The sequence below is a fragment of the Drosophila takahashii genome, chromosome 3L (assembly GCF_030179915.1).
Source record: "Drosophila takahashii strain IR98-3 E-12201 chromosome 3L, DtakHiC1v2, whole genome shotgun sequence".
In the NCBI taxonomy this organism is placed as follows: Eukaryota; Metazoa; Arthropoda; class Insecta; order Diptera; family Drosophilidae; genus Drosophila; species Drosophila takahashii.
In genome coordinates, this window is record NC_091680.1 from 27,465,454 (window position 1) to 27,491,816 (window position 26,363).

General features: G+C 37.0%; 2 protein-coding genes across 2 annotated transcripts; both read left to right on the forward strand.

Annotated features, from left to right (window-relative positions):
- The first annotated feature begins 4,869 nt into the window (after nt 1–4,869).
- LOC108060976 (polycystin-2-like) lies at nt 4,870–7,222 on the forward strand. Its single transcript, XM_017146931.3, has one exon. The coding sequence runs from the start codon at nt 5,004–5,006 to the stop codon at nt 7,170–7,172; it is 2,169 nt and encodes a 722-aa protein (XP_017002420.2). The 5' UTR covers nt 4,870–5,003; the 3' UTR covers nt 7,173–7,222.
- A 5,101-nt stretch (nt 7,223–12,323) lies between these two features.
- On the forward strand, nt 12,324–15,150 carry ms(3)76Ba (male sterile (3) 76Ba). The gene is made up of 3 exons (XM_070214929.1): nt 12,324–12,631; nt 12,696–12,773; nt 13,054–15,150. The coding sequence occupies exons 1-3, from the start codon at nt 12,393–12,395 to the stop codon at nt 15,101–15,103; spliced, it is 2,367 nt and encodes a 788-aa protein (XP_070071030.1). The 5' UTR covers nt 12,324–12,392; the 3' UTR covers nt 15,104–15,150.
- Nucleotides 15,151–26,363: the final 11,213 nt, after the last annotated feature.

Sequence of the window (26,363 nt, forward strand, 5' to 3'; positions counted from 1 at the left end):
CAATTTTGCGGCTATATATTAGTAGTCGCCTTCGCACACTCTCCTTGTGCGCTTCGTCACTACAAGGACTGGCGCCCACAGTGATTTCAAAAGAGTTTGTTTTTTGGTGGGAATAATATTAAACAAATTTTTTTAAACCCTAATTTGTTTTTATTTTATTTTTTTATTTTTTTTTTAAGGATGAGGTTTTAGAGGAATTAATGCAAAAGACACGAAGTGAATCGGATGACTACAGCCGGAGATACAGATTTTCAATGAGAGGGTACTTTTTCAAAAATTATATAAAAAAATTGTTTTTTTCGTCCAATTTTTTTTTTTCCGACTGTAGTGGTAGTAGCTGTTATATAAGTACAAATAGGCTCGGCAATCATCCTCTGAAGAATTCCCCTTTTTTTTTCATTAAACGCCTTTAGTGATGCATTTAAACGAGTACAATTAGCAAAGCCATTTCAGAATCTTTCCTTTTTTGTAATGGCCGGTATGCGATTTTAAAAGCAGTACCATTCCGGTAATAGTCTAGAAGAGGGGCCTGTGCCCTAAAAAATCGCAAAAAAATTACCCTCGATGGACCGCTATTTCTTAGGAATTTACGTGCAGAACTTTACCTTCATAATAATTTTATAAGACACGCATATGGGCGGTTTTTTTACAAACCGAACGGATTTGGCCAAAAACAAACAAATTTTACATTTTTGATTTGCCTGAAACTTTCTTTACGTGTAGGGGAGAGTGGGGTAATTTCGTCAGCATTTTTTCAAAGCTATTTTTTGTCCATCTTGAGACACGTTATCATATTTCTATTTTTATTGTTAAATGCGGTTAGCACCAAGCTTTAAAATGTGACATTTCCCTATTTTTCAATTACCTTGGTGATTTATAAAAAATTAAAAAGTAAAACCAATATACTGGGGCAATCTCGCCACATAGGGGGGTAAAATCGCCACACCACAGGGGCAATTTCGTCACCTGAAAAATGTTGGGAACTTTACGCCTGTAAGTATGCTACACTGATCAAGCGTACCATTTTTGTTGACGTCCTATATTTGTTGCTGCTGCCGGTAGTCTGTTCGTTAGCCAGCTCGTCAAATAAAAAAATATGTATTTAAAATAGGTGCGAAATTTCCCCAGACAGTACTTTTTTAGAAATAATTATTTTTCTTCCGAAATTAGGCGCGAAGCTAAGAATCACTAACGCAGAAATGCACATTATAGCACTGTGTATTATATAACAAATCGTGTATCTTATTCCTTTTGAATTGTGGCATACAGAAAAAATTTCGTCGAGAACTAAATGTAGCTTTTGAACTGTTAAAACACATTTAATATTATAGCTTTATTATCTTGGCCTTCCGTGCAAAAAATATGCATTGGTTGTGTCATGCCGTCTTGCTTATATACCCTAGCAGATCGTTCCTATTAAATTACAAAATTAAAACTCGGAAATATTAGAAAAAATCATATCCTATTGTATAAGAAAATATGTTTCCAATTAATTTCCCATTAATTTTTCGATCGTTCCTATGGCAGCTATATGATATAGTCGTCCGATTTTGATAAAATTAAAATTGAAACTCGGAAATATTTAAAAAGAGTCATGTCCTAAAGTAGAAGAGAATACAATAAAAACCAAAAAAGCTAAATTTTACTTCCTATTACTTTCTCATTAATTTTCCGACCGTTTCTATGGCAGCTATATGATATAGTCGTCCGATTTTTTAAATACTTTTTACCGAAATTCGGATATATTTAAAAAATAACATTACAAAGAGTAGAAGGTTTTATTTAAAAAAACACCGAAGCCAGAATTTTTTAACGTTTCCTTCCTATGATAGCTATAAGATAAAGTTGTCCGATCCGGTCGGTTCTGACTTATATACTACCTGCAATAGAAAGAAGACTTTTGGGAAAGTTTCATTCCGATAGCTTAAAAACTGAGAGACTAGTTTGCGTAGAAACAGACGGACGGACAGACGGACATATAATATTTTGCATATTCTGCATATATTTTGCATATATTTTGCATATTTTATGCAAATGCATTTTATGCAAATATGCAAAAAAATAAAATATGAAATTAATTTTAAACTATATTTTTATTGAAACGAACTTTGGTGTTTTCGGAATTGATCTATCTTTTTCCTATAACAAGAAAGGAAGCTAGCTTCGGCCAGCCGAAGCTTATATACCCTTGCAGATAATTCCTATTAATTTACAAATCGCAAAAATGTTAATTTTCCTATTATTTCTCATTAATTTTGCGTTCGATTCAATGGCAGCTATATGATATAGTAGTTCGATTTTGATAAAATTAAAATCGAAATTCGAAAATATTTGAAAAGAGTTATATCCTAGAGTAGAAGAGAATACAACAAAAACCAACCAACCAACCAACCATTAATTTTCCGATCGTTTCTATGGCAGCTATATGATATAGTCGTCCGATATTGAAAAAATTTTATTCGAAATTCTGAATTAGATAAAAAATAACATTTCCAAAAGTAGGATGTTATAGGCTCAAAAACACCCAAGCTATAATTTTTATACCCTTGTAGAGGGTATTATAATTTCAGTCAGATGTTTGCAACGCAGTGAAGGAGACGTTTCCGACCACATAAAGTATATATATTCTTGATCAGCACCAATAGCCGAGTCTATCTAGCCATGTCCGTCTGTCCGTCTGTCCGTCTGTCCGTTTCTATGCGAACTAGTCTCTCAGTTTTAAAGCTATCGCGATGAAACTTTCCCGAAAGTCTTCTTTCTATTGCAGGTAGTACATATGTCGGAGCGAGCCGGATCGGACCACTATATCTTAAGGCTCCCATAGGAAAATTCAAACAAATACAAGAAAATTCATTGTAACTTTGTAGGAAGTAGGCGTTTTGATTCTTGACTACTTAAAAACAAAATTGGAATTCCTGGAACTGCACCGAGAAAGCATTACTTTATCTACAAGGGTATATAAGCTTCGGCTGGCCGAAGGTAGCTTCCTTTCTTGTTTTACATTTTTTTTCCCGATTGTTCCTATAAGAGCTATATGATATAGTTGTCCGATCCGGCTCGTTCCGACTTATATACTACACCCAGAAAAATTGAGAACGAAAAAAATCAACATCGACCGATCTTGATTTTAGTATTCGTATTCTCACTTTTTTCTTCTTGATATCAAGATGAAAGCAGTGTTGATTCTAGTATTCCCAGTCAAAGTCAATCTCAGTTTTTATGTTGTGGACGTGAGGAAAAGTCATCGAAAAAATGAGAGGAAAAGGGCGGAGAGGCCGAATTCCTCTCTTGTACCTATCGGGCAGTCATGCTTATTGATATCGGTAGCCTAGGGGACTAAAGCGTGCGGATTATATGTTTTGTAAGCGTATAGTCGGAAGTGTGTGTTCAGTCCCGCGTCGAGGCGGAAATTATTTGCGTTTTTTTTACTCATTAATATTTATATTTAATACAAATTAGGATTTTGTTAATCTAACACACATAAATGGCTTAATAAGAGTAAAAACCAAGAACCCAAGAGAACAAAAAGATAGTAAGTTATTTGAATTTTATATTTATCATTTGTTAATTATATAATAATTTTAGTTATTGTTTCAATTAAAATTTGAAACTAAATGTGATCTTATATACGAACATAGTGTGACGTCATCCATGTGTTTAAATAAAGGAAAGAAAAATAAGTTGAGAAACGGGGGGAACCAACAACAACACCGACGCGAACAGGAGGGGGTGCAAGAGGCAAAATTCCCGATTCCTCAATTATTTTTTTTTTCTTCTTCTTATTCAATTTGTATCTTAAAATCGACATCGATTCGATGTTGAAACCGAGAAGACGTCATCTCGATATCGATAGCACACATACTTAAAAACCATTCTCAAAACCGAGATGACGTCGATGTTGATTTTAGTATTTTCGATCTCGGCTAGGTTTTGTGATCGAAAATACTAAAATCAACATCGATGAGAACGGTTTTTTTTCTCGGTGTACCTGCAATAGAAAGAAGACTTTTGGGAAAGTTTTATCCCGATAGCTTGAAAACTGAGAGACGGACAGACGGACGGACAGACGGACAGACGGACATGGCTAGATCGACTCGTCTAGTCATGCTGATCAAGAATATATATACTTTATATACTTCACTGCGTTGCAAACTTCTGACTGAAATCATAATACCATCTGCAAGGGTATAAAAATAAGCAAATATGCAAAATCCGAGTTGAGTTGCCATCAAAAAAAAAATTAGTGGTATTTTCGTGATCTAGGGCTCCAGCACTAACAGAATTTGCAAACAATTGCTGTGAAGCACTCCAAGAATATTATTTTGTAAGCTAGTGTAATTTTCGTAGAGGTGCCACTCAGGGACCGAAAATAACTGTTATTGTAAATTTTTCTTACCAAAAAAAACATGCACTTAGAAGAGTCGAAACATTTTTTTAAATACACCATCATTTTTGTTAACCATTGTAGTTTACAAATTCGTAATGATTTTTATTTATTTAATTTTTATTATAAAAGTCAAAAATAACTGTTATTTGTTGATTTTTATGTATAACAGTTATTCCCTTGACATTTAAAAAAATTAAATAATTAAAAAAACATGCTAACCGAGTTTTATAAAATCTTTAAAAAAAAGCCAACCGTGAATATTGTATAACTATATTTTTTTAAAATTTGTTTTACCCACAAAATCGCCATAAATCCACTTTGAGTTTTATTTTTGATCACGACGAATAACGGTTATTTGTCAACTTTTTTATAAAACTCATAAAATAACAGTTATTCTTTGAGTTTCATTTTACGAATCTGAAAATAACTGTTAAAATGTGATTTTTAACATAAAACTCATAACAGTTAGGGTCCCTGTTGCCACCAAAACAAAAGGAACACCAGAGTTAGCTATGAATTTTATATCTCATTGAACGTTGTCACATTATTACTTTTAAAAAGAAAACTATTCAGGAAAGTAGGAGATTAAGCAGTAGCCTATAAAAATACGTAAGCAATGGTGAAGAAGGATGGTAACATCATCGTTTATATGACGCTGGTAATAATAGCCATATGTGGCTTTTGCATCTGGAATTTCTCTGGCTTTAATCATGACGACGCCAAGTTCAATATGATCCTGGTGGCATTTTTAGCGGTGACGTTAATTCAGATTCTAGTTATTACGCCTATCAGGTTCACGATATGGTCCATCGATGCCGCTTGTTGGCCAGCTCATCAACCTTCTGTTACGCCCGACGAAAATCCCAAGGTTGAGACTTTTATGGACAAGCTAAGACTTAGACTTCGGTCGCTACGCAGTGAGCTAATGATTACGGAAAGCCATCGAAATGAGAGGCTCAACCTGGAGTACCGACTGATAAAAGAAGAACTTTTTTTAACTGGCAAGCTATTTCTGATCTTTTTTGTCATGTCTTTACTAATGTTTGATGAGTTGCATCACCATAACACCCAAGCCACAAAGGATATTTTTATGTTTGGCCACAAGAATACGCTCGGGCTATCACATTTGGCGACCCTGCTGGATGTATATACTTTTCTGGAGTTTTCGCTGATATTAGCTTTTACGGATCGGGACAACACAGGTCTCGGAGCTCCTTGGGTTCATATGGAGCACGTCAGATTGCTGGGCGTGGTGAGACTAAGGCAGCTCAGGACGGAAAAGAGAATCAATGGACTAAACGAACCTGTTTTTACCAGCAGGGACTTTTCAGAAGGCTGGTCATTGCCATATGAAAGGGTTCCTTACACGGACAAATATTGGCCGATCTATAAGCCATGGCTAGGGATGATTTCCGACTTTCGGAACCACCTTATCATGGGCATCAATCATCATGGACATTTTATTAGTTATCCGGAAATGGCTGGATACGAAGTCCTGCTCTCGGATACCCGTAACAAAAGCCTGATAATACTTGATTATTTGATGGAGAAACTATGGTTGGATTATAATACTAGCGCTCTTTTTATGGACTTTACTTTGTACAATGCGGATGCTAACACCTTTACCGTATGCACATTGTGGATAGAGCAATTTCCCTTTGGAAATGTCCACGCCCACGTAGATGTCGATAGTCATGTTTTCGTGGATCAAATAAAAGGGATTTCGCCCTTTGGAATGCTGGTGTTATTCGTCGCCGTTATTTTGTGGCTGAAGTTCGCCAAGGCATTCTTCGTCAAGATCTGGTATGAGCCCCGTCTCTTAATGACCTTGTGGATCCAGGTGGATGCACTGATCGTGGCATTCAGCCTGATAACTGTAGTAATTCTATCGATCCGGGATACTTTGGTCCAATCAATGATTAAACACATTGAAATCTCAGTAATCGTGCAGTTTATAGATTTTCGCGAGCCTGCGCGACTTACGTATTTTTGTGACGTGTTGCAGGGTTTTACCATAGCCTTGGTCACAATGCGACTTTGGAAGGTATTGCAGTTCTCCGGCACTTTTCAGCTTTTCACCAAAACACTTTCGATGGCTTGGAAAGCGCTCGTTTGGACGATGGTAATAACCATAATATTTATTGTCGCAATTGCCATTTCCACCGTCACTATTAATGGTAATAATACCAAAATCTTTATGGACTTGCCCAATGGCATAGTAACAGTCACCTCGTTTGCCTTTGGCTATACTAATGTAATCACCCCGCTGGATCTATTTTCCGGAGGAGAGTCTTTAGGCATTGTTTTATATGTTATAATGGGCTTTGTGGTCAAGTACTTGCTAATTAATTTAATTGTATCTATGATGAGGAATCAAATGGCAAAGGCCAAAGCAAAAAGGGATAAAAATGCAATGCATCGCATATCGTTTTGGGAATTTCTTCGCGTGGAATATGCCGATTTTTTCAATTTTATTACGGAGTTGGCCAACCTCAAGAAACGGTACAAGCGCAAAAATCGTACAGTGGCCGAAAATATCGAGCGGAAATTGAAGTATAAAGACCGTATCGATAAAAAGGCTCAGAAAAGGCGGGAAATGTTCCAGCCTGAGTGGAGGGACGAGAAACTGATCCAATTGCGATATAGGGAGCGTATCGAGCGAACCTTAGCTTTGGGCGCAATTCTGCAGACGCAAATGGAGCTTATTGAGAGGCTGATGTTCGGTGATGATGATGGCAATCTGCCAAGTTTGGACCAAGCTGAAGGGGATGTTCCTTCGACCTAAAACACTACAGTGGGCAGGAAATCATTTGTAAATAAAAATTCGATAACTGACATGCTATTGATTTTAATGCCTGGATAGTTATTCGTTACTGAATAAAAAGTTTTGAATAACAATATAAAATTCTCAAAATTCTTCACGAAGGCGACCTTGGAAAAGTTGAGCTTCCTAATAAGAAAAATAAGTTTTTTGTTTGGTTTAGGGCATGTTTTATTTTTTATAGTTCTGTAACGGATTTTGTTTATCAAAAACTTGAACTTTGACAAAGTTTGATAGTTCAAAGCATGCATGCATAAATTTATTTAGGTAAGTGTTACATATTTTTGCACGAACACAATATGCCCTTTTATCTACGTGTATCGGGGTATAAAAAAGGAAGAATAAAATCGTAGTCTTTTAAAACTTTATTTCGGATATTTAGAAACTATTTTCATATCAACTGAATGGGTTTTTGTGATTTTTTGTTTATGTCATGGCTAAATAATTATGCGCAAACAGGCAAAACTTTTGACTTGAAAAGGCTTTTAAGGCAATTTGGCGCTCGCATTGTTCGACTTGTTTGCTATCCAAGGATTCTGGCTGAGCTCCAAGTCTCCAAAGTCCTAAATGACTTATATAAAAAGGGGAGACACATCTTATACTATTGTTATGAAGTAGGCAAATAAAAATTTAATACTGATAGCTTTTAGGCCGAACTGCACAACTATTCGCAGCGAAATCTGAGCTAAATGCTAACGCTAAAAAGGACTGTAAACTAAACAATTGTGGAAACTTCTGTGTCCTTTTTCTATCAGCTCACAGACAGATAGTCTGGCAAGTGTTTTTTATATATTTTTTGTGGTACTTATGTCACTCGGGGGGATTGAGGAAAACTTTTATAATTATTAGCAACAAATGAGCAGTGACAGAGCGCTTCTGCCGTGACTGTAACTTTGCAGGCTTCCTAGCTTTTCCGCCCCTGGCTTTTTATTTGCAGTGCCCAGACGGCAGAAATCACAAATGATCCCCGCCCTCAATTTAAAAGTTTTAACTACCTGACTGTTTCTCCGTTTTACTGTGTGCGCAGGTGTGTGTTAACTAAAGACAAACGGTAAAAGAAAGAGTGGCCAAATCTAAAGCCATATGGAGTTTTCCCTAGATTTGTGTGGGCATGGGAGTGAGTGAAAAGTTTTTAATTTTTGATCGCTTTTTGTATGTCACCACAATCAGGAACTAAAAGTATGTATTACTTTGGCAACTCCCTACATGCGGCTGGCTTTCGCAAGCAAAAAAATTAAAAAAAAAAAATCGCGCGATTTTCAAAAGTTATAGCCAAAATAAGATTTTCTTCTTCTTCCCAAAATGAAAATTTAATTCTGTTTGTCAGTTTGTCCACTTGTCCAAAATATGTTTTTAAAGTTCTGAAAATTTGATATGACGTTCATCACATCGATATAAAAAACTTTTGTTCTACCACTTTTGGAAAAACCCGCTAGTTTAGCGGGAAAACAGCTATAAATAGCTACAATTCGGAAAGCCGTAACTTCTATTCTACTAAAGCTACAGACTTATGTTGCATCTCGTTTGAAAGGTATTTTTAAATGCTATAAACGCCTTCTATATGCAATTTGTGTAAATGTAATAGTTAAAAAGATATGAACAAAAGAAAATTTGTTTAAACTTTTTTTTTAGCTTTTTTTAATTTTCTCAAAAACGGCTCTAACGATTTTCCTTACAACTTTAAACTGTATAGCCCTTGAGATTCCTTCAATTTTGGTATATATCATGTTTATGTAAAAAATCGCGTTTAAATGTTATTCAGAAACGAAAACAGCCACTTTTGCCAGCTCAGAACAACTAACGCTTCCTGAGTGTTTAATTTTGTGCGTGGGTATCCAAACTGTATTTTAGGCTCATAGAATCATTTCAATTGTTTTAAGGAGTTCCTTAGTGATTCTAAGATTTTCTCATTCGGCACGCTGCAATAGAAAATGCCTATGAAGGTAAAAAGGCTAAAATAGTACGCTAGGGCGGGCCGAATGAGAAAATATTAGAAAGTGTATTTAATGACGATTGTAATAATTTTTCGTCACAAATGTTGATATCAGAACTTTTGTATGTTGAAGGTGCGATCGTCACTAGTTTTTTACCTCGTTAAGAGGTGTTTTTATTTGATATATAATACAATATTGAAACAACAATACAATAACGCATTACTGCTCGTCGATTTTTATTTAATTTAATTCAAAATTCCGAAATATTAAAAAAACAGTCATATCCCAGAGTGGAAGAGAATAAAATAAAAGCCAAAGATCGTTCCTATGGCAGCTATATGATATAGTCGTTCGTTTTTTTATGAGAAGAAAAAATTCTTTTTTTTTTAGTATAACAAATAGAATTTCTTACATTGATCAGCTGATTTTATGGCTACAAAACGTAGCCAGTCAGAAGTTTTCAACGCAGTCAAGAAGCCGTTTTCGACCCTATAAAGTATATATATATTCTTGATCAAGTCATTTCCGTCTGTCCGTTTATCTGACTGTTCGATTCTACGCCAATTAGTCTCTCAGTTCTTAGGCTATCGAATTATACTTAAAGCTTACACGATTTGGTACATTTTAAGTACATGTTTGCTTAGTAATATTATATACAAAATTTCCAAATATCTCGAAATATGTGAAAAAAAAACTTGTTTATAACTTTTTGAGTTATTGTGTCCAAGCCGGTGGACGTGTTGTGGTTTCGAGAAACACTCAATTGAAATGCCTTGTGTCAAGCCGAACGCCCAGAAAAACATACTTTTGAAAGACTATATTCCCTAAAGTATTGGTCCGATCAATTCAAGTTTTGGGAGTAAAAACTAGACAACTTTAACTAATTACAAAAAAAAATAAATAAATAAGCAAGTGCCTCATACTTCATTATCTGCAAATTTCACCAGCTTACCAGATAAAGTCGACAAAATCTCCCTGATTAAGAATAGGACACTTAATCGAATATTGAAATAAAAGTAATAATAGAGATAAATAAAAATTAAACTCTAACGCATGTTAAACAAGATAGGAAGCTAGCTTCGGCCAGCCAAAAAATTAATGCCAAAAATAGGAAGGCAGCTAAACTTTTGATATATGTTACAACAATCAAAATCGTTAGTGGGCGACTGTGGGCGTTAGAGGGGGCGTGGCGCTCGGCTGAAATAAACTTGCGCTGCGTAGGAGGCCCAATAATATGTGTGAAAAATCTTAACCTCCTAGCTTTTGTAGTTTCCGAGATCTCAGCGTTCATACAGACAGACAGACGGACATGGCTAGATCGCCTCGGCTAGTGACCCTGATCAAGAATATATATATATTTCACGGGGTCGGAAACGCTTCCTTCTAGCTGTTACATACTTTTGCAAGAATAAAATATACCCTTTTACTCTACGAGTAACGGGTATAATTAGTCTTACTTATTTAAATGACACTTAACAATATCCAAAAATTTGGAATTAAATCCATCTAACCAGTTTAAAAAAAAACGAAAAGTTGATTTTTGGATGCCAAAGCACTATGGGTAAAAATCTCTATTTATTTTAATAATTTATTTTTATGAATGGACCATACTAATCGATTCTTGACATCATCATTTGAAGAAAAATCTGTAGTTTTGGCACTGCAAAGACCTAGAAAGACCTAGCAGTGTCGAAAAATTCAGAGAAAAACAAGAGAGTACGCTATAGTCGGGTGGGTGTCCCGACTATCTAATACCCGTCACTCGGCTAAGGGGAGTGCGAGGGAGATGGATATATACAATTGTTTTGATTGCGTATAACTTTTTATTGAATGTTCCGATTGGAAAAATGTCTTCTACATTTCGATAGATATAAGTATACACAAAAAAAATTGCATTTATACTTATCGGAAATCTTTTAAGGTGTGGGCCCCAGACACATTTTAAATTTGTTAGTGGGCGATTGTGGGCTTTAGAAAGGGGCGTGGCGCTCGGCTGAAATAAACTTTGCTTGATAATTGTGTGGTGTGAAACAAGACTTTCATAAATCTGAAAATGGAAATTCCTTGCAAATGTTTGCTTTTATGTGTCTTGTTGTCCAACTCTGAACTGTCTTATATGTGTGTCTTTATAGATTCGAGCTAGCGATTGTGTTTGTGTTTGTGGAGTACAACTTCTTAATGGCACAGAGTTGCAAAGAAGTAAAAACGAGGAATTAACCACAAAAGTGTCCTTGTTGCCAAAGAATTAACCATTTTTGCTAATTTTTGCTTCTTTTTGGTAAACTTTCGTTTATCTAGCCACATATGTGTTCACCATGTATATGACTAATTACTTTTGGTTTCCCATGAAGCTACATCATAATTGACAAATACATTCTTCCTGTTGGCTCCTTAGCAGAAAGTGCATCAGAAGCTAGACACAAACTTTATTTGTAGCCAGGCGCAGTTTTCTGAATTGTCACTGATAAGGAATTAAAATATTAATTTTAAAAAATTCAAAACAATTCACAAAAGCTTGATGAGTGGCTTAAAAATGAAGGACATAAGGTATCTTTGGGTCAAAAAAGCATTGTGGAAGAAAATATTTTTTTTTTATTTTTAAACGCTGTCCACAAATTAAGATTTTTAAATTATGCTGTGACTTTCAAGTTTTGAATGCGCCCACCTTCTCTTGTGGTTAAGTTAGATTACATTTTAAAAAGGATCATATAGAAAATTCGTGTAACTATTTAATTCCGAAAAGAGTAACAAAATTAGTTGACCACTCTTGAAGATATATCCCAAATGACGTAGACAAATGAAGATTTTGTTAAATTAAAGATACCGGAAATACCAGAGCTGATGAAGTATAGGCGTAGTGGCAAGTTATGCTTAGAAAAGCCTTATTTATCGAAATAAAATGGTGGCAAGCCTGTTGGCATGTGGTATTTTTCACAATTTCTTAATAAAAAAAAAATTTTTACTACTGTGCGGGGAACAAATTGAAAAAAAAAACAAAATTCAAAATTTTTTTTGATTTCAAATAATGCACAAAAAAAATTTGAATATAATTTCTTTTAAACTTGAGTTTTTGCACCAAAAACGGGGTTTTTGCCCACAGTGCAAAGTTAAGTTTTCCGATAAGTTACATCAACTGACAATTGGTAACGCAGCAACACTGTTGAAAAATCAGAAAATCTGACGTCTAATAATTAATTTTCTAGAAAGCAGAAGTGGGACCTTTGTCAAATCGGGAAGGACCGTCATAATCATGAATTTATCAGACTCAGATTCTGACGTGGACGATGAGTTTATCAAGCATTTGTTTAGCGATGATATGCTCAAAAAGCTTGAGTTGGAGGAAAGAAATCAAGGAAATAAAAAAACCAGAAAAGAAGAGCCCTCAACCAGCCATGAATATATGGATCGGAAAAGAGGCAAGAGGAAGATTACTGAGACCGCGCGATCAAGGCAGAAAACGCCTAGGAATATTTTGGCCAGAAAGGAGCGGTACTAAAAACTTATTTTAAGTCCAACAACTTAAATAACATATTTATTATTACCTTTTATTTAGCGACTCTCTGCCTTTAGAAGAACCAGAAGCAAACTTTTCCACACAGACAGACACCTTCTCTCGACCTCCTTTATCCTGGTAAGCTACACACAAAAAAAAAACTTGGTAAAATCCACTGTAATAATTCTCAAACAGGCCCCAACCAGCAAAATTGTCAATTCTACTAAGTAAATAGTCATTTCACAACAACAAAATACACACAATTAGCAAAGACACAAACCCAAAGCAAAAACAAAATACACGTAACTATTTTAATAGTTACGTGACTATCTTTATTGGTCAATTTTACCAAGCAAATTTTTTGTGTGTATGTGCAATAAATTTGGTAAATAATTATACATTTTGATAACCATTTTAGTGGCCCGACTTTAAAACCGCTGCCCACCAAGTTTTGTAATGGCGATGTCGTCTTGGATTTTGGCTTCGAGGAGAGTTCTGAGCCCATGCACGTGATTTCCGACGTGACACCAGTGCCAGCGTCAAATGCATCTAGGAAAGTAAAGACGGGACGACTGCACTCCAAGTACAAGGAGAAAGAGTCGGCAAAAAGTAGCAAGATAGTGCAAAAATCTCCCGTCGATAAAGAGCCACCACCAGATGTGGAGCCAGAGATTTTAATTGACCAGAACTTTCGACCCATAACGCCTATTAAAATGAACCTCATGGATGAGTATAATGTTGATCTGCCTTCTTCGGAGGATATCTGGAAAAGTTACATGGACCTAAAAAAAGGTTTGGTGCCGGCCTCAGAAGCAGAGTGGCCCTTGTGCTGTATGGTAAGTCAGATAAGACCCAAGACTCCACCTCCTAAAGTTGTGGAATGTCTGACGCCCATGGAAACTCCGTCAAAAATAGTTGAGTCTCAAGAAAAAAATCCTGCGGAAGGGTTGATCTATTGGGACATGGACGGCAAATTTAATAATGACACCCAGCAGAACCGAAATTTTCACAATGAAGATATCGTCTTTGATCACATGACAATCGGTGCTGAAGAAGAGCGCGCCATAAAGGATTGGATAAAGTCGGAAAAGCTCAACGAACCTTTCAGTGATATAGAAGAATTTGATATGCTATTGAGCTTAGCCAGAGACAGTGAAAAAAATCGGGACATCCTCGTTGAGCTGTTAAAGCCCAACAATTTTCTTACCGCGCAAGAAAAGCAAGTTCAAAAAAGGATGCATCCTGTGGCGTTTGAAAAGGTACCTCGTAAAATTGATGGCATGGAACCGCAGCCTAGAAAACCTGTGCACGATGAAATAAAGCCGGTATCCGAAAAAGAAATTCCAGTGATAAATGTTGTAGACCCATTTAAAGATGTTTCACTGAATGAGCTTAGACCAGAACGTCCGATTATTCTTGAGGTTAAAGACTTTGGATCAGTACCGCCAAAACCCCAGGATGAGACAGCTAGTCAGGATTGGCTACAGCTATGTAGTGACACCGTTTCCCAGCAATACCAATTTATTTTCAACGAGGAGTGCTCCAAGCCAGCCTCTACAGAACTAGGACCCATTGATTTCGAAAACGAGCTAAACAAGGATCTAATGAAGCCACGAAATTGTCAGAGAATGACTTCCACGGAGTCTGGATGGCAAACTAGCTTCACAGTTCGCCTCGAGGACTTCGAGGCCATCCTCGACCAAAACATGAGAGAATACAAGGATCCCCATGCCAAAGTACTCCGCTCCAAGTGGAATCAAAAATATGGCTCCAAGTCGTCGGAAAATCTGACGAGAATTTTGCCGCTTCCACCCTTACCAGTTCATCTGGACCAGTGCCTCCAGAAGATCAGGATCCTAAGACGTCCTTCAAAGCGAAATGTCGAGTGTCTGCGCTTGCGCATTGTAATGAACTACTGCAAAATGTTCTGCACCCTGCAAATGAAAAAAAATTTGAATCTTCAAATAGCTGCAAGAAGTCTCGATAACGCTGTTTACAATAGCGTCAGAGATGTTATTGAGGTGCGATATGAGGCCACCCAAATAGGCTGGATTTGGTCCAATGGCACTGTGATGATTATCAACGGAAGAAGTAATGCCATGCTGTCCGAGACCCAACGCGATATCGTTGCCAAGATTCTGGGCAAGCTGAACTTCAAGGCCGAACCCTCCCACAATCTTTTGCATCTACGTCTTTCTTCTGTTGCCTACTATCCCTGGAGAGTTTCTTTGCCAGAATTTAGTGGGACCTGCGCCCTTTCTCCAGAACCTTTTCTTAGTGAGATGCAATTCGTCTACTATGTGGATAAGGAATTGCCAGGAGTGTCAGCTCGACTTCACGAGTCGGGAATGGTCAAAGTGTTTGCCATGAACACGGCTGAGGCGGACAAAATGCTGACGAAACTTTACCTGCTAACGGCCAATCATCGAAAGGCCGACAATAAGGTCATAAAAAATGAGCCGAATTAGGATTCCATCCTAATAATTACCTCGAATGGTATCAAAATAAAAAGCAAATGAACAATAAAAGAAATGAAAATTTGTGATTTCCTATTTTAGATATTTATATTTTAATAATTTTGCTACTCTTATACAAATTTCATTCTAAAATGTAGAAAGCTCGCTTTTGAATTGCCAGCCCTTGGAAATAGACAATATTTATACCCGTTACTCGTAGGGTAAAAGGGTATATTGTATTCGTGCAAAAGTACGTAACAGCTAGGAGGAAGCGTTTCCGACCCCATAAAGTGTATATATTCTTGATCAGGGTCACTAGCCATGTCCGTCTGTCTGTCTGTCTGTATAAACGCTGAGATCACGGAAACAACAAAATATAGAAGGTTGAGATTTCCCACACATATTCTTGGGTGTGGGTGTGGGCGCCAGACACATTTTAAAATCGTTAGTGGGCGATTGTGGGCGTTAGAGGGGGCGTGGCGCTCAGCTGAAATAAACTTGCGCTGCGTAGAAAGCCTAAGAATATGTGTGGGAAATCTCAACATTCTATATTTTGTTGTTTCCGAGATCTCAGCGTTCATACGGACAGACAAACGGACAGACAGACGGACAGACAATATACCCTCTTACTCTACGAGTAACGGGTATAATTAATGCAAGGACCTCAAAGTTGGAAAAATGCTGAAATTGGCCAATTTTCCGAAGATATCACAGGCAAACGTATTCATGGTTTGTTTTGCTGTTAATTTTTTTAAAAATAGCACTCTTTATCTTGGGAATTCGTAACGAATTCAATAATATAGCATCCATCGAGATACATTTTGATGTAACATAGTGTTATTATTTTTAAAACTTATTTGAAAACTGTAATCTTGCAAATGCATACAAAATCACAGCTTTTAAATAGAGCTCTTAATAAGTTAAAAAAATATTAATTGCCGACAATTCAAATTTTTCCAGCTTATAGAAAAAAATATAATTTATTTATTATGCTTTTCCTTAATGTTTAGCAATTTTAACTATTTTTCTGGTGCATTTTAAAGTAATATATACTTTTTTAGCACTGGTTGAATCTGGATATCTCCACAAAAATTTCTCATCTCATATTTTATTATTTTTAAGTATTTCTTTACTTTACTCTTTACTCTCTTTACTTATATATCTCTTTCGCCTAAAAGCTCTTGCCAAAGAGAAGTGCTGAATGGAAGAACAGGAAAAAGCTTTATCTCTCACGAAAGAGAGCCAGTTTCATATCAGGCTTTTGGGTTAAAGTTTCCACAGAGATACGATGTCGCCTATCTCTGCGGACCGGGTTCGTGGCAGGATTTAATTCACAACTCGAGTGCCGTGTCCTCGGTGTACAGCCAAGGTTAAGTGCTGGGGCAGCGGCAAACACGTCACTTCTACGGTCCTGAAGTCCTGAATCTTTCGCAGGAGTTTGTGTACGAGTTTCATCAGCCGCCAGGGATTCGCATTTGCCTTTTCTTTTATTCTTATGCTTCGCGCTACTTATGCACGAAACTTCCCCACAAATAAAAATGATGTTTCTTCAATTTCCAAAACCCAGAGAGGAGGGCCTCATAAACAATTGCCTGGAAATATAATACATCAGCTCCTCTGGCTTAAGTCGCTTGAACTTTAGCATAGCCTTGTATCTCCGTTGAAGAAAGGAATCCCTTTGATTGAAATGTCTTCACCACTGGCGTGAATGAACCGCAGACAAATTAAATAAATGACGTTGGCCCTAAAAAACTGATAAGCAGCCCACAATCCGGCCTAATTAGACCATGTCACGCCCAACAAAAAAAATATGTATACAAATGATTTGCATAAAACGTGGCTGGGGAAATTTTAAAGCCCCAATGACCTTCGCCGTATCATTTGGTAGACAAAAAAATCCCCACTAAAAGCGAAACCTTTTTAATTTACACGACACGTTTCTTCTGCTTAAACTTTTTTTTTGGTTAATTTTTTGAGGGCGAAACACCTACATCGGTGCGATGGTCACAAACAGAAAACGAAAGCAGTGCAAAAAATATTGAGGCAATCAAAAATGCAAATGTCACTCCGTGAATTGTTAAATCGCAGAACAAATCCGTTCTTCAAAGCATACCCTTGGGGTTCTGATTGTGGGTGGTCCAATAAATCTGCAATTCCAGCGCACATAAATTCATACTTACGTATATATTCGGTTTTATTTATCGCAAAAAATTAATTGCCAGGCCGTGCTCTCTATTAATCATATTCCATAATTTGTTTAGCCTAATTACCAATATAGATAGGCGGAAAAAGGAGAGGAATTAGCATCTTTTTTGAGAGCATGGGGCTCAAGAAGTCCTGGACCATTAGCCTTGTCTTGAAAGATTTTTTAAGAATATTTCTATAGGGGTCTTACGAGTGGAGATAATTTTTATATATGGGCATTTCCAGGAAAAAGTCAACCAAACCCCAAAAACTAACAGCTGGCGGAAAATTTTATTTTTTGGTTTAAAAATAGCATTGGGATCTATAATTTGTGAATCAATTACATTTCCTTTCAAATTAATTTTTTACACAAAGATATGCAGCTTTCAAACACGAGCAACACATACTGTATATTTCAGCAACATTTTGATGTGTTTTCGTAATATTGCTATGCCTTCTGTGGAAGTCTCATGATCAAGCAACCAATCCACTATGGGAAAAAAGTCAATTTTTTTGGCATAAAATAAACTTTATTTACAAATTATTTTTAAAAATAAAATATATTTTGTGAATTTACATACCCTAATTAGCCAAGAACAGTTATCTAAGATTTTTTACTAGCAACACTATAGGGTTGATAAACGAACTAAGTCAGCTGTTTGATTGACTTTGTTGTGTGCGTAAATTAGTGAAAAATCTTTGCAAACTTTCAGTGCTTATTTTGTGGAGCAACAAAATGGTTTATTATTTCTGATCATGTCAAATCGTAGCAAAGGTATTTATAAATGTATCTTAGATTACATGTTTTGATTATTATGGCTTGTTGTCCAACTGTGAACTGTTTTAAATGTGTATCTTTTTAGCTTAAAACAAGAGAGAACGCTATAGTCGAGTTATTGTCCCGACTATCTAATACCCGTCACTCAGCTAAAGGGAGTGCGAACGCTGTGTCGGGTTGGTGTCCCGACTAATAATCGTAACTCAGCTAAAGGGAGTGCGAGGGAGATAGATATATGTTGACAATTTATAAAGCGTATAACTTTTTAATGAATGGTCCGATTTGAAAAATGTCTTCTACATTTCGATAGGTATAAATATACACAACAAAATTGCATTTATACTTTTCGGAAATCTTTAAAGATGTGGGCGCAGGACCCATTTTAAAATCGTTAGTGGGCGATTGTGGGCGTTAGAGGGGGCGTGGCGCTTGGCTAAAATAAACTTGCGCTGCGTAGGAAGCCAAAGAATATGTGTGGGAAATCTCAACCTTCTAGCTTTTGTAGTTTCTGAGATCTCAGCGTTCATACAGACAGACAGACGGACAGACAGACGGACAGACGGACAGACGGACAGACGGACAGACGGACAGACGGACATGGCTAGATCGACTCGGCTAGTGACCCTGATCAAGAATATATATACTTTATGGGGTCGGAAACGCTTCCTTCTAGCTGTTACATACTTTTGCACGAATCTAGTATACCCTTTTACTCTACGAGTAACGGGTATAACTAACAAGTTTGTTTGTGTTCCTTGGTGTACAACTTATAAATGGCACAAAGTTGCAAGAAGGTAAAAACGCAAAGTTATTACCAAATGTATCCTTAATATCGCAAAACTAAGCATTTTTGCAACTTTTTGCACGTTTCTTAAAAAAATGACTTAAATCCAGCAACTTATAAACATAAAAAAAATTTTTTTTTAAATAAAAAAACAATCTAAGTGGCTTTTATTAATCTTAAAAATTGAATTCATGGAAAGGGACAATTCAAATGGAAATCCTGGCTGCAAAGGACTCAAATATAAAGAAGCTGGACCCCCCTTAAAGCTAAAATTGGCATCTGCTCTTAGATAATATTTCACTTTTCTTGTACATGTCACCAATTTTTTTTTTTGACAAATTTTAAAAATTAACGTAAACCGAAATTATTTTACCGTCTTACCAATACAAATACAAATTTTTTTAAATCCCTGCCAAATAATTTGAATATGCGGCGTGGGCGGTGGATAAAAACAATGGTCCGATTCAAAAAGCAACAAAAACCGAAATTACAGCTTTATCTTAATAGTATATATACAAAATTTCTAAATTGTATCACTAAACCAAGAGTTTATGCCAAAAAAATAGACTTTTCCCATCGTGCAATCCTATACAAATTAGTTTAAGGCAAGTGCTATCAGGAATATTTGACTTCTTTAATATTAATGGATTAGGTGTTTTTATTGAAGTTTGTTTTTAAACATTTTAGTGTCGTGTCCGTAATCAAAAAACCTCATTTTTATACCCTTGTAGAGGGTATTATAATTTCAGTCAAATGTTTGCAACGCAGTGAAGGAGACGTTTCCGACTACATAAAGTATATATAGTCTTGATCAGCACCAATAGCCGAGTCTATCTAGTCATGTCCGTCTGTCCGTTTCTATGCAAACTAGTTTCTCAGTTTTCAAGGTATTGCGATGAAAAAGTATTATTTCAATAGAAACGGATCGGTGCACTATAAGTTATGACTAGACATTGGATTTTAGGTGAAATCGTTTTTTTTTAAATATGAAAAACCTTAATTAAGTTTGACCTAAATCTAATTATAACTTAATAAATAAAATTTGAAACTAATCAAATGTGGCTTTAAATCGTATTTAAAAAGAACGATTTTACCTAAAATCCGATGGCTAGTTATGACTTCAAAAGGAATAATCAAAAAAATAATAGAAAAAACATTGTAACATTGTAGGAAGTAACGTTTTGATTTGCAACAATTTAAAAAGATGAAATTTTTAATTTTTTTAAAATAACTTGTGTACAATCCTGTAACAGCACCGGTTGAGCGAGCACTAAACCAGACTATAGCGTTCTCTCTTGTTTTAAGTTGGGGAGTCTTAAACAAAGAGTATTTTGTATTTTATTATTTTCTCTTGAGCTTGAACGCGAAGCACAGAAATTCAGCAGACCAATATTTGCAGTTATACTTTTACCTAATAGAAAATATGAAAACAATTTTTGAACGACCGAAAAATTGTATTCTCAGTCAAGATCTGCCGAGATATAAGATGAAATTCGAAAAAAGTCCGAAACTTAACATTTCAAACTTTAACAAATCTTTAAGAAAAACTGTGCCATCGAAAAAAAAATGAGTGGTATTTTCGTGATATAGGGATCCAGCACTAACAGAATTTCCTATCAATTGCTGGGGAGCATTTCGGCTGTAAACTAGTGTAATCGAGTAAGCCGCAGTCCAAATTAATAAATCAATATGATGAAAACCCCTCTGTCGCAATAATTTTTTGAGCTTTACATTCCTTACACATTGTTTACCCAAGCAATCTTTCTGCATAATCAAATTAAAGGAGAAACAAGAAAATAATCTTAGCAAACATTTGCCGGCTCTTGTACTCGTGTTTCGTCGCATTCTGCATCAGATTTCGTGTTGCAGCCAAGTCAAACATTAAGCGAAATGTCGCCTGGCCATTATTCAACCATTTTGCGCCTTGTCGACAAACAAAATTAACAGCCAGCAGAAAACATATACCGACCAACAAACAGCAGAAGGGAGCAGAAACGAGCATAAACAAGTCATAAAGTTTGGTAACTAGGCTCTGGCCCTCTTGGATGCAGGGCAGCAAATTTTCGAGTCTGGATGCTGTTCTGACGTAGTAACTTCATCTCCGCTGCTGCAGGTTACCTTTTAAATACCCTCTCAAAAGATATTCGTTATTCCACGAACACCGAACCTTATGTTTTAAGATATGATGTAACAAAATTCAAGCTTACATACTTTAATTTACAATTATTTCAATAGCCCAAGCTATTTAATTTACAGATCTAAACATTTTTTAATCTTTTAAAATGATTTGATGAAATTCAATTCCAAACATCTATTTTGCTTAAAGTGACAATATTTCATTTTTATTAATATTGTAACGTCTGCAGTCATTCTCCTTGTTTATAATTTGTCGAGAAGGCCATACTATGTTGCCCCTTAGAAAGCTTCAATGTTCTAAAAAGTAAATATAAATAACTAAACAAATTAAAAAAATGATACTTTATGGTTTTGAATTTAACTGTATATAAAAGATAAGAGGGTATGAAAGTATTCGGCTCTATAAACCAAAGATTTTTTAACGTCACATTTTTACAAGCGCGGGCTTTTTTTAATGCAAAATTCGTGTAGAGTTGGACGATTTTTCGCTCCAGGATTTCCACAGTCGACGTTGTGTACCATTTTGGTTGTTTTTGCCATTAACAGCAATTACAAAACGGCAACCAAAACCCCAACCAACAAAAAAGGGGCGTGGACGTTGGACAAGGGCGAACTTTTAATTATTTAGACGAGAGAACGCAAAAGTCGCGTTTACACTTTTTATACCCGTTACTCGTAGAGTAAAAGGGTATACTAGATTCGTGCAAAAGTATGTAACAGCTAGAAGGAAGCGTTTCCGACCCCATAAAGTATATATATTCTTGATCAGGGTCACTAGCCGAGTCGATCTAGCCATGTCCGTCTGTCCGTCTGTCCGTCTGTCCGTCTGTCTGTCTGTCCGTCTGTCCGTCTGTCCGTCTGTATGAACGCTGAGATCTCAGAAACTACAAAAGCTAGAAGGTTGAGATTTCCCCCACATATTCTTTGGCTTCCTACGCAGCGCAAGTTTATTTTAGCCGAGCGCCACGCCCCCTCTAACGCCCACAATCGCCCACTAACGATTTTAAAATGGGTCCTGCGCCCACATCTTTAAAGATTTCCGAAAAGTATAAATGCAATTTTGTTGTGTATATTTATACCTATCGAAATGTAGAAGACATTTTTCAAATCGGACCATTCATTAAAAAGTTATACGCAATCAAAAATTATATATCTATCTCCCTCGCACTCCCTTTAGCTGAGTTACGATTATTAGTCGGGACACCAACCCGACACAGCGTTCGCACTCCCTTTAGCTGAGTGACGGGTATTAGATAGTCGGGACAACAACCCGACTATAGCGTTCTCTCTTGTTTCTAATATTTTTTGTTGGTCGCAGTTGCAGATTTTTTGGTTGGGCGTGACTTTCACCTGATAGGGAAACTTAATTATGCAGCAAGTTAGCTTCTTGTCGGAATTTTTGGTTTTGTAATCACAAGTTGTAACTAATCAAATTAAATGTAAGCCAGGAAAGGGAAACGCGCTCAAGAAAAAAGAAAAGAAGCGCCAACGCGCAAATCCTTGAGGATGTGGGGATTTCCAGCCCTGTGGCAGGCGATAACATATGCCGGAGATTTATTCCAACTCTTCCTTTGGCTCTTGGCAGCTGGCAAGAAACTGTCGTCTTTCATCTAAAAGCGCGAACGAAAAAATGGCTATTTAAATTGTGCATCAATGCATGAAATGCGCCATGAAAGCGCTTTAGATAAGAGGAAAGCCCAAAATAACAAAAAGCCATGTGGATAAGAGCAAATTGGTAGAAACACTCAAAAAAACTCATTGCCAATTGTTCAAAATCAAAAGATAAGTTTCTGATTTTTTTTCAATTTTTTCTTATATCGCGGCTCTAATATCAATTAAATATGTAAAAAAACCAGGGACCGTAATCATTATAAGTGAAACGAGGACGGAAGCTAACTTCGGCAAGCCGAAGTTTTAATACCCTGGCAGATTTTACGAATTAAAACTTGACTAGACTAGCAACATGCATTAATAAACAACAAAATATTTTATAATTGAAAAAATAAAATTTTAAAATTTTCACCCTATTGTTCCTATGGGAGCTATAGGATATAGACGCCCGATCGGCACGCGCGTTTACCCTAATGAAGGTACGCACAAAAAAATACGATTTGGAAAGTTTCATGAGAATAGCTAATATTTTGCGCGAAATATCCTGAAAAACGTCAAATTTTGATCGATTTCACCCTATTGTTCCTATGGGAGCTATAAGATATAGACGTTCGATCGGCACGCGCTTTTACCCTGATCAAGGTACGCACAAAAAAATACGATTTGGAAAGATTCATGCCAATAGCTCTTACACTGAGCGAAATATCTTCATTTTTGTGAAAGCTATATCCGATTGTTCCTATGGGAGCTATAGGATATAGACGTCCGATCGGGTCGGCTTTCAAACTTGATCTGCGTACACATGTTTTAGGACGACTGTGAAAGTTTCAAGGCGCTAGCTTTTAAACTGAGCTCGCAAACGGTATTGAAACAGACATACAGACGGACAGACGGACAGACGGACATGGCTATATCGACTCCCCTATTGATCCTGATCAAGAATATATATACTTTATGGGGTCGGAAACGTCTCCTTCACTGCGTTACAAACTTCTGACCAAAATTATAATACCCTCTGCAAGGGTATAAAAATAAAAATTACCCTTTAATGATTACACAGGCCGACAGAATGTGACATGGGTCGATGTACAGGCCTGCCACCATTTTATTTCGATAAATTAGGCTTTTCTAAGCATAAGTTGCCACTACGCCTATAGTCCATCAGCTCTGGTATTTGCGGTATCTTTAATTTAAGAAAATCACAAAATTTCTTCGGCTTTTGGTCAACCAATTTTGGTAATCTTTTCGGAATTAAATAGTTACATGTCTCTTTTATACGGTCGTTTTGGAAAATTCAATCTAACTCAACCACAAGAGGAGGTGGGCACATTCAAAATTTTTAAGTCACAGCAAAGTTTAAAAATCTTCATTTGTGAACAGCGTTTTAAAATTAAATAAAAATATTTTCTTCTAAAATGCATTTTTGATCCAAAGACACCTTATGTCCCTAATTTGTAGGACACTCATCGGGTTTTTGTGAATTGTTTTGGAGTTTTTAAAATTGTTTTTCTTACTTCCTTCACAGTGACGATTCACAAACAGTGCTTTCGTGGAGTGCAGACGCGTTTTTGCATCGCTGCGAAATTCTTTGTGAAGAGCCTATGGACAAGTCCACCTTCGTGGCAATTCAATTTGTTTTTGTAAACCAGACAGCTAAAGCTGCAGTGACAGTGCTCAGACGCTCAATTAGCTGTGTTTTTTCGCGAAAACAAGTGAAACAGAATCTGATAACCAACAGTTGCAATCTGTTGTTTATGCAAATTACCGCTATTTCGAATCCAAATTCGAACTCAAATTTGGATAGAAATTTATTCAAAATAAAAATAAAATATAGATCTCCACAACTGGGAATTGAACCCAGTACCTTTCGCCTGCAAGGCTCACACCTTGTCTGCCTACGTGGAGCCTGCACAATAGTGCATTGTGTACAGGAAGTCGGTAAAGCAGTGCAAAGCAGTGCATATCATCCAATATGTCGGATTCCGACGACTTTGACATCCGAGCAAAGGTGGCTCAGAATAATAAAATTATGATCACTAAATAGATTTAACCAGCAGTATAATGCCAAAACTTTCAACGCTCAATCCTTACCAACCCAGGACGTAGAACCAGAGCTAGAAGCACTCGTCGGCGACGATGAAGACTGGTGGACCCCGCGTAGTAGCAAACGCCGTCCAGAGTCTAGGTCTCCCAATTCCGCCAATAAAATCCTCAGAAATTCAAACAGCCCCAAAACGACTCAATCCACCAACCGATTCTCTGAACTTTCTGACATGGATACAACCGACGAACATAACGACGCGGATGTCCTTCTGTTGAGGAACAACCCTGACCAGGCTAGTACCAGTACTGGCATAAGCCATGTTAATCTCAACTGCAACAACCAAAGAGATCTCACTAACAGTAACATTAACAATAATCTAAACAATAGCAACGTCAACATAACCAATAACCCACCCGACCACAAGCCACCTCCAATTGTAATAAATAATTGCGAGAATATAAACGGACTTATCCGGTCTACAGATAAGATCGTTCATCCTTCCAAATACTCTCTAAAATGCCTCCCAAACAATTCAGTTTCGATCCTTGCTGCTGATCCAGACACGTATAGAGCTATAACCAAAGCTCTAATTGCAAAGAAGGTCCCGTTCCACTCCTGGCAGCTCAAAGAGGAAAGATCCTATCGTGTGGTTATTCGAGGTGTGCATCACTCCATTCCGGATGAAGATATAAAGGAAAGTCTAACTCTGCTCGGCCATATTGTTCGCTTTATTAATAGACCTAGAATGCGCTCTGACAAATCAAAGTTTGTCAACCTTGTGTTTGTTGAACTAGAACCATCTGCAAGCAACAAGGAAATATTCGAAATAAAGACTCTATGTCGCCAGCGGGTTGTAGTGGAAACTCCCTACAAAAAGAATGAAGTCGTCCAATGCCATCGTTGCCAAGACTTTAACCACACAAAAAATAACTGTTTCCTGGACCATAACTGTGTAAGATGTGGACAGAAACATTCCATACAGGACTGCGAGCGAGATAGTCACCCAGTAAAGTGTGTGAATTGTGGGGAAAACCACACAGCTAATTACAAGGGCTGTATTGTTTACCAGCAGAAACTAAATAGGCGTAAAAATCATCCATCGAATCGTAACACCCCTCCTCAACAAAACTCTGCACCACGGACGACTGCTCGATCAGATGTCAATGGAGCACGGTCTTATGCCAATGTCGCCAACGGTCCTTCCCGGCAGCAAGCCCAACAGGTTAGACGACCCCAGCTGCAGCATCAGGACCAATTTCCTCCATTAGGAACGAACAACAGGAGGACTAATCAGCAACAACTCCATCGGTCGCAGCAACAAGAAACACCAAATGCAGCTCCTAACCTACAGCAACACCAAGGTTCCCGCCAACAACATCAGCAAAGGCCCTTACAGCAGCAACGTCATCGGGATTTTCAGCAACACCAAAACGAAAAGCAATGGATCCGACAAGAGCAAATCTTCTTACAATCTGAAGATAAAATGTCAGACCTCTTGGCCCGATTTGACAAAATGTTCGAGATGGTTATGTCAATGATGTCCCTCATAGCCAAATTCCTTCCCCAAATAGCGCCAGGATCTGCTCAAGCAGTCTCTGGACTCCTTTCTGGTCTTACAGTCCAACCATGAGTCAAATTGGACTCAAAATCGGTGTGTGGAACGCCGACGGTTTGGCCAGCAAGGCACTCGAGATGGAGCTTTTTGTAAAGCAACATCAAATCGATGTTATGTTGG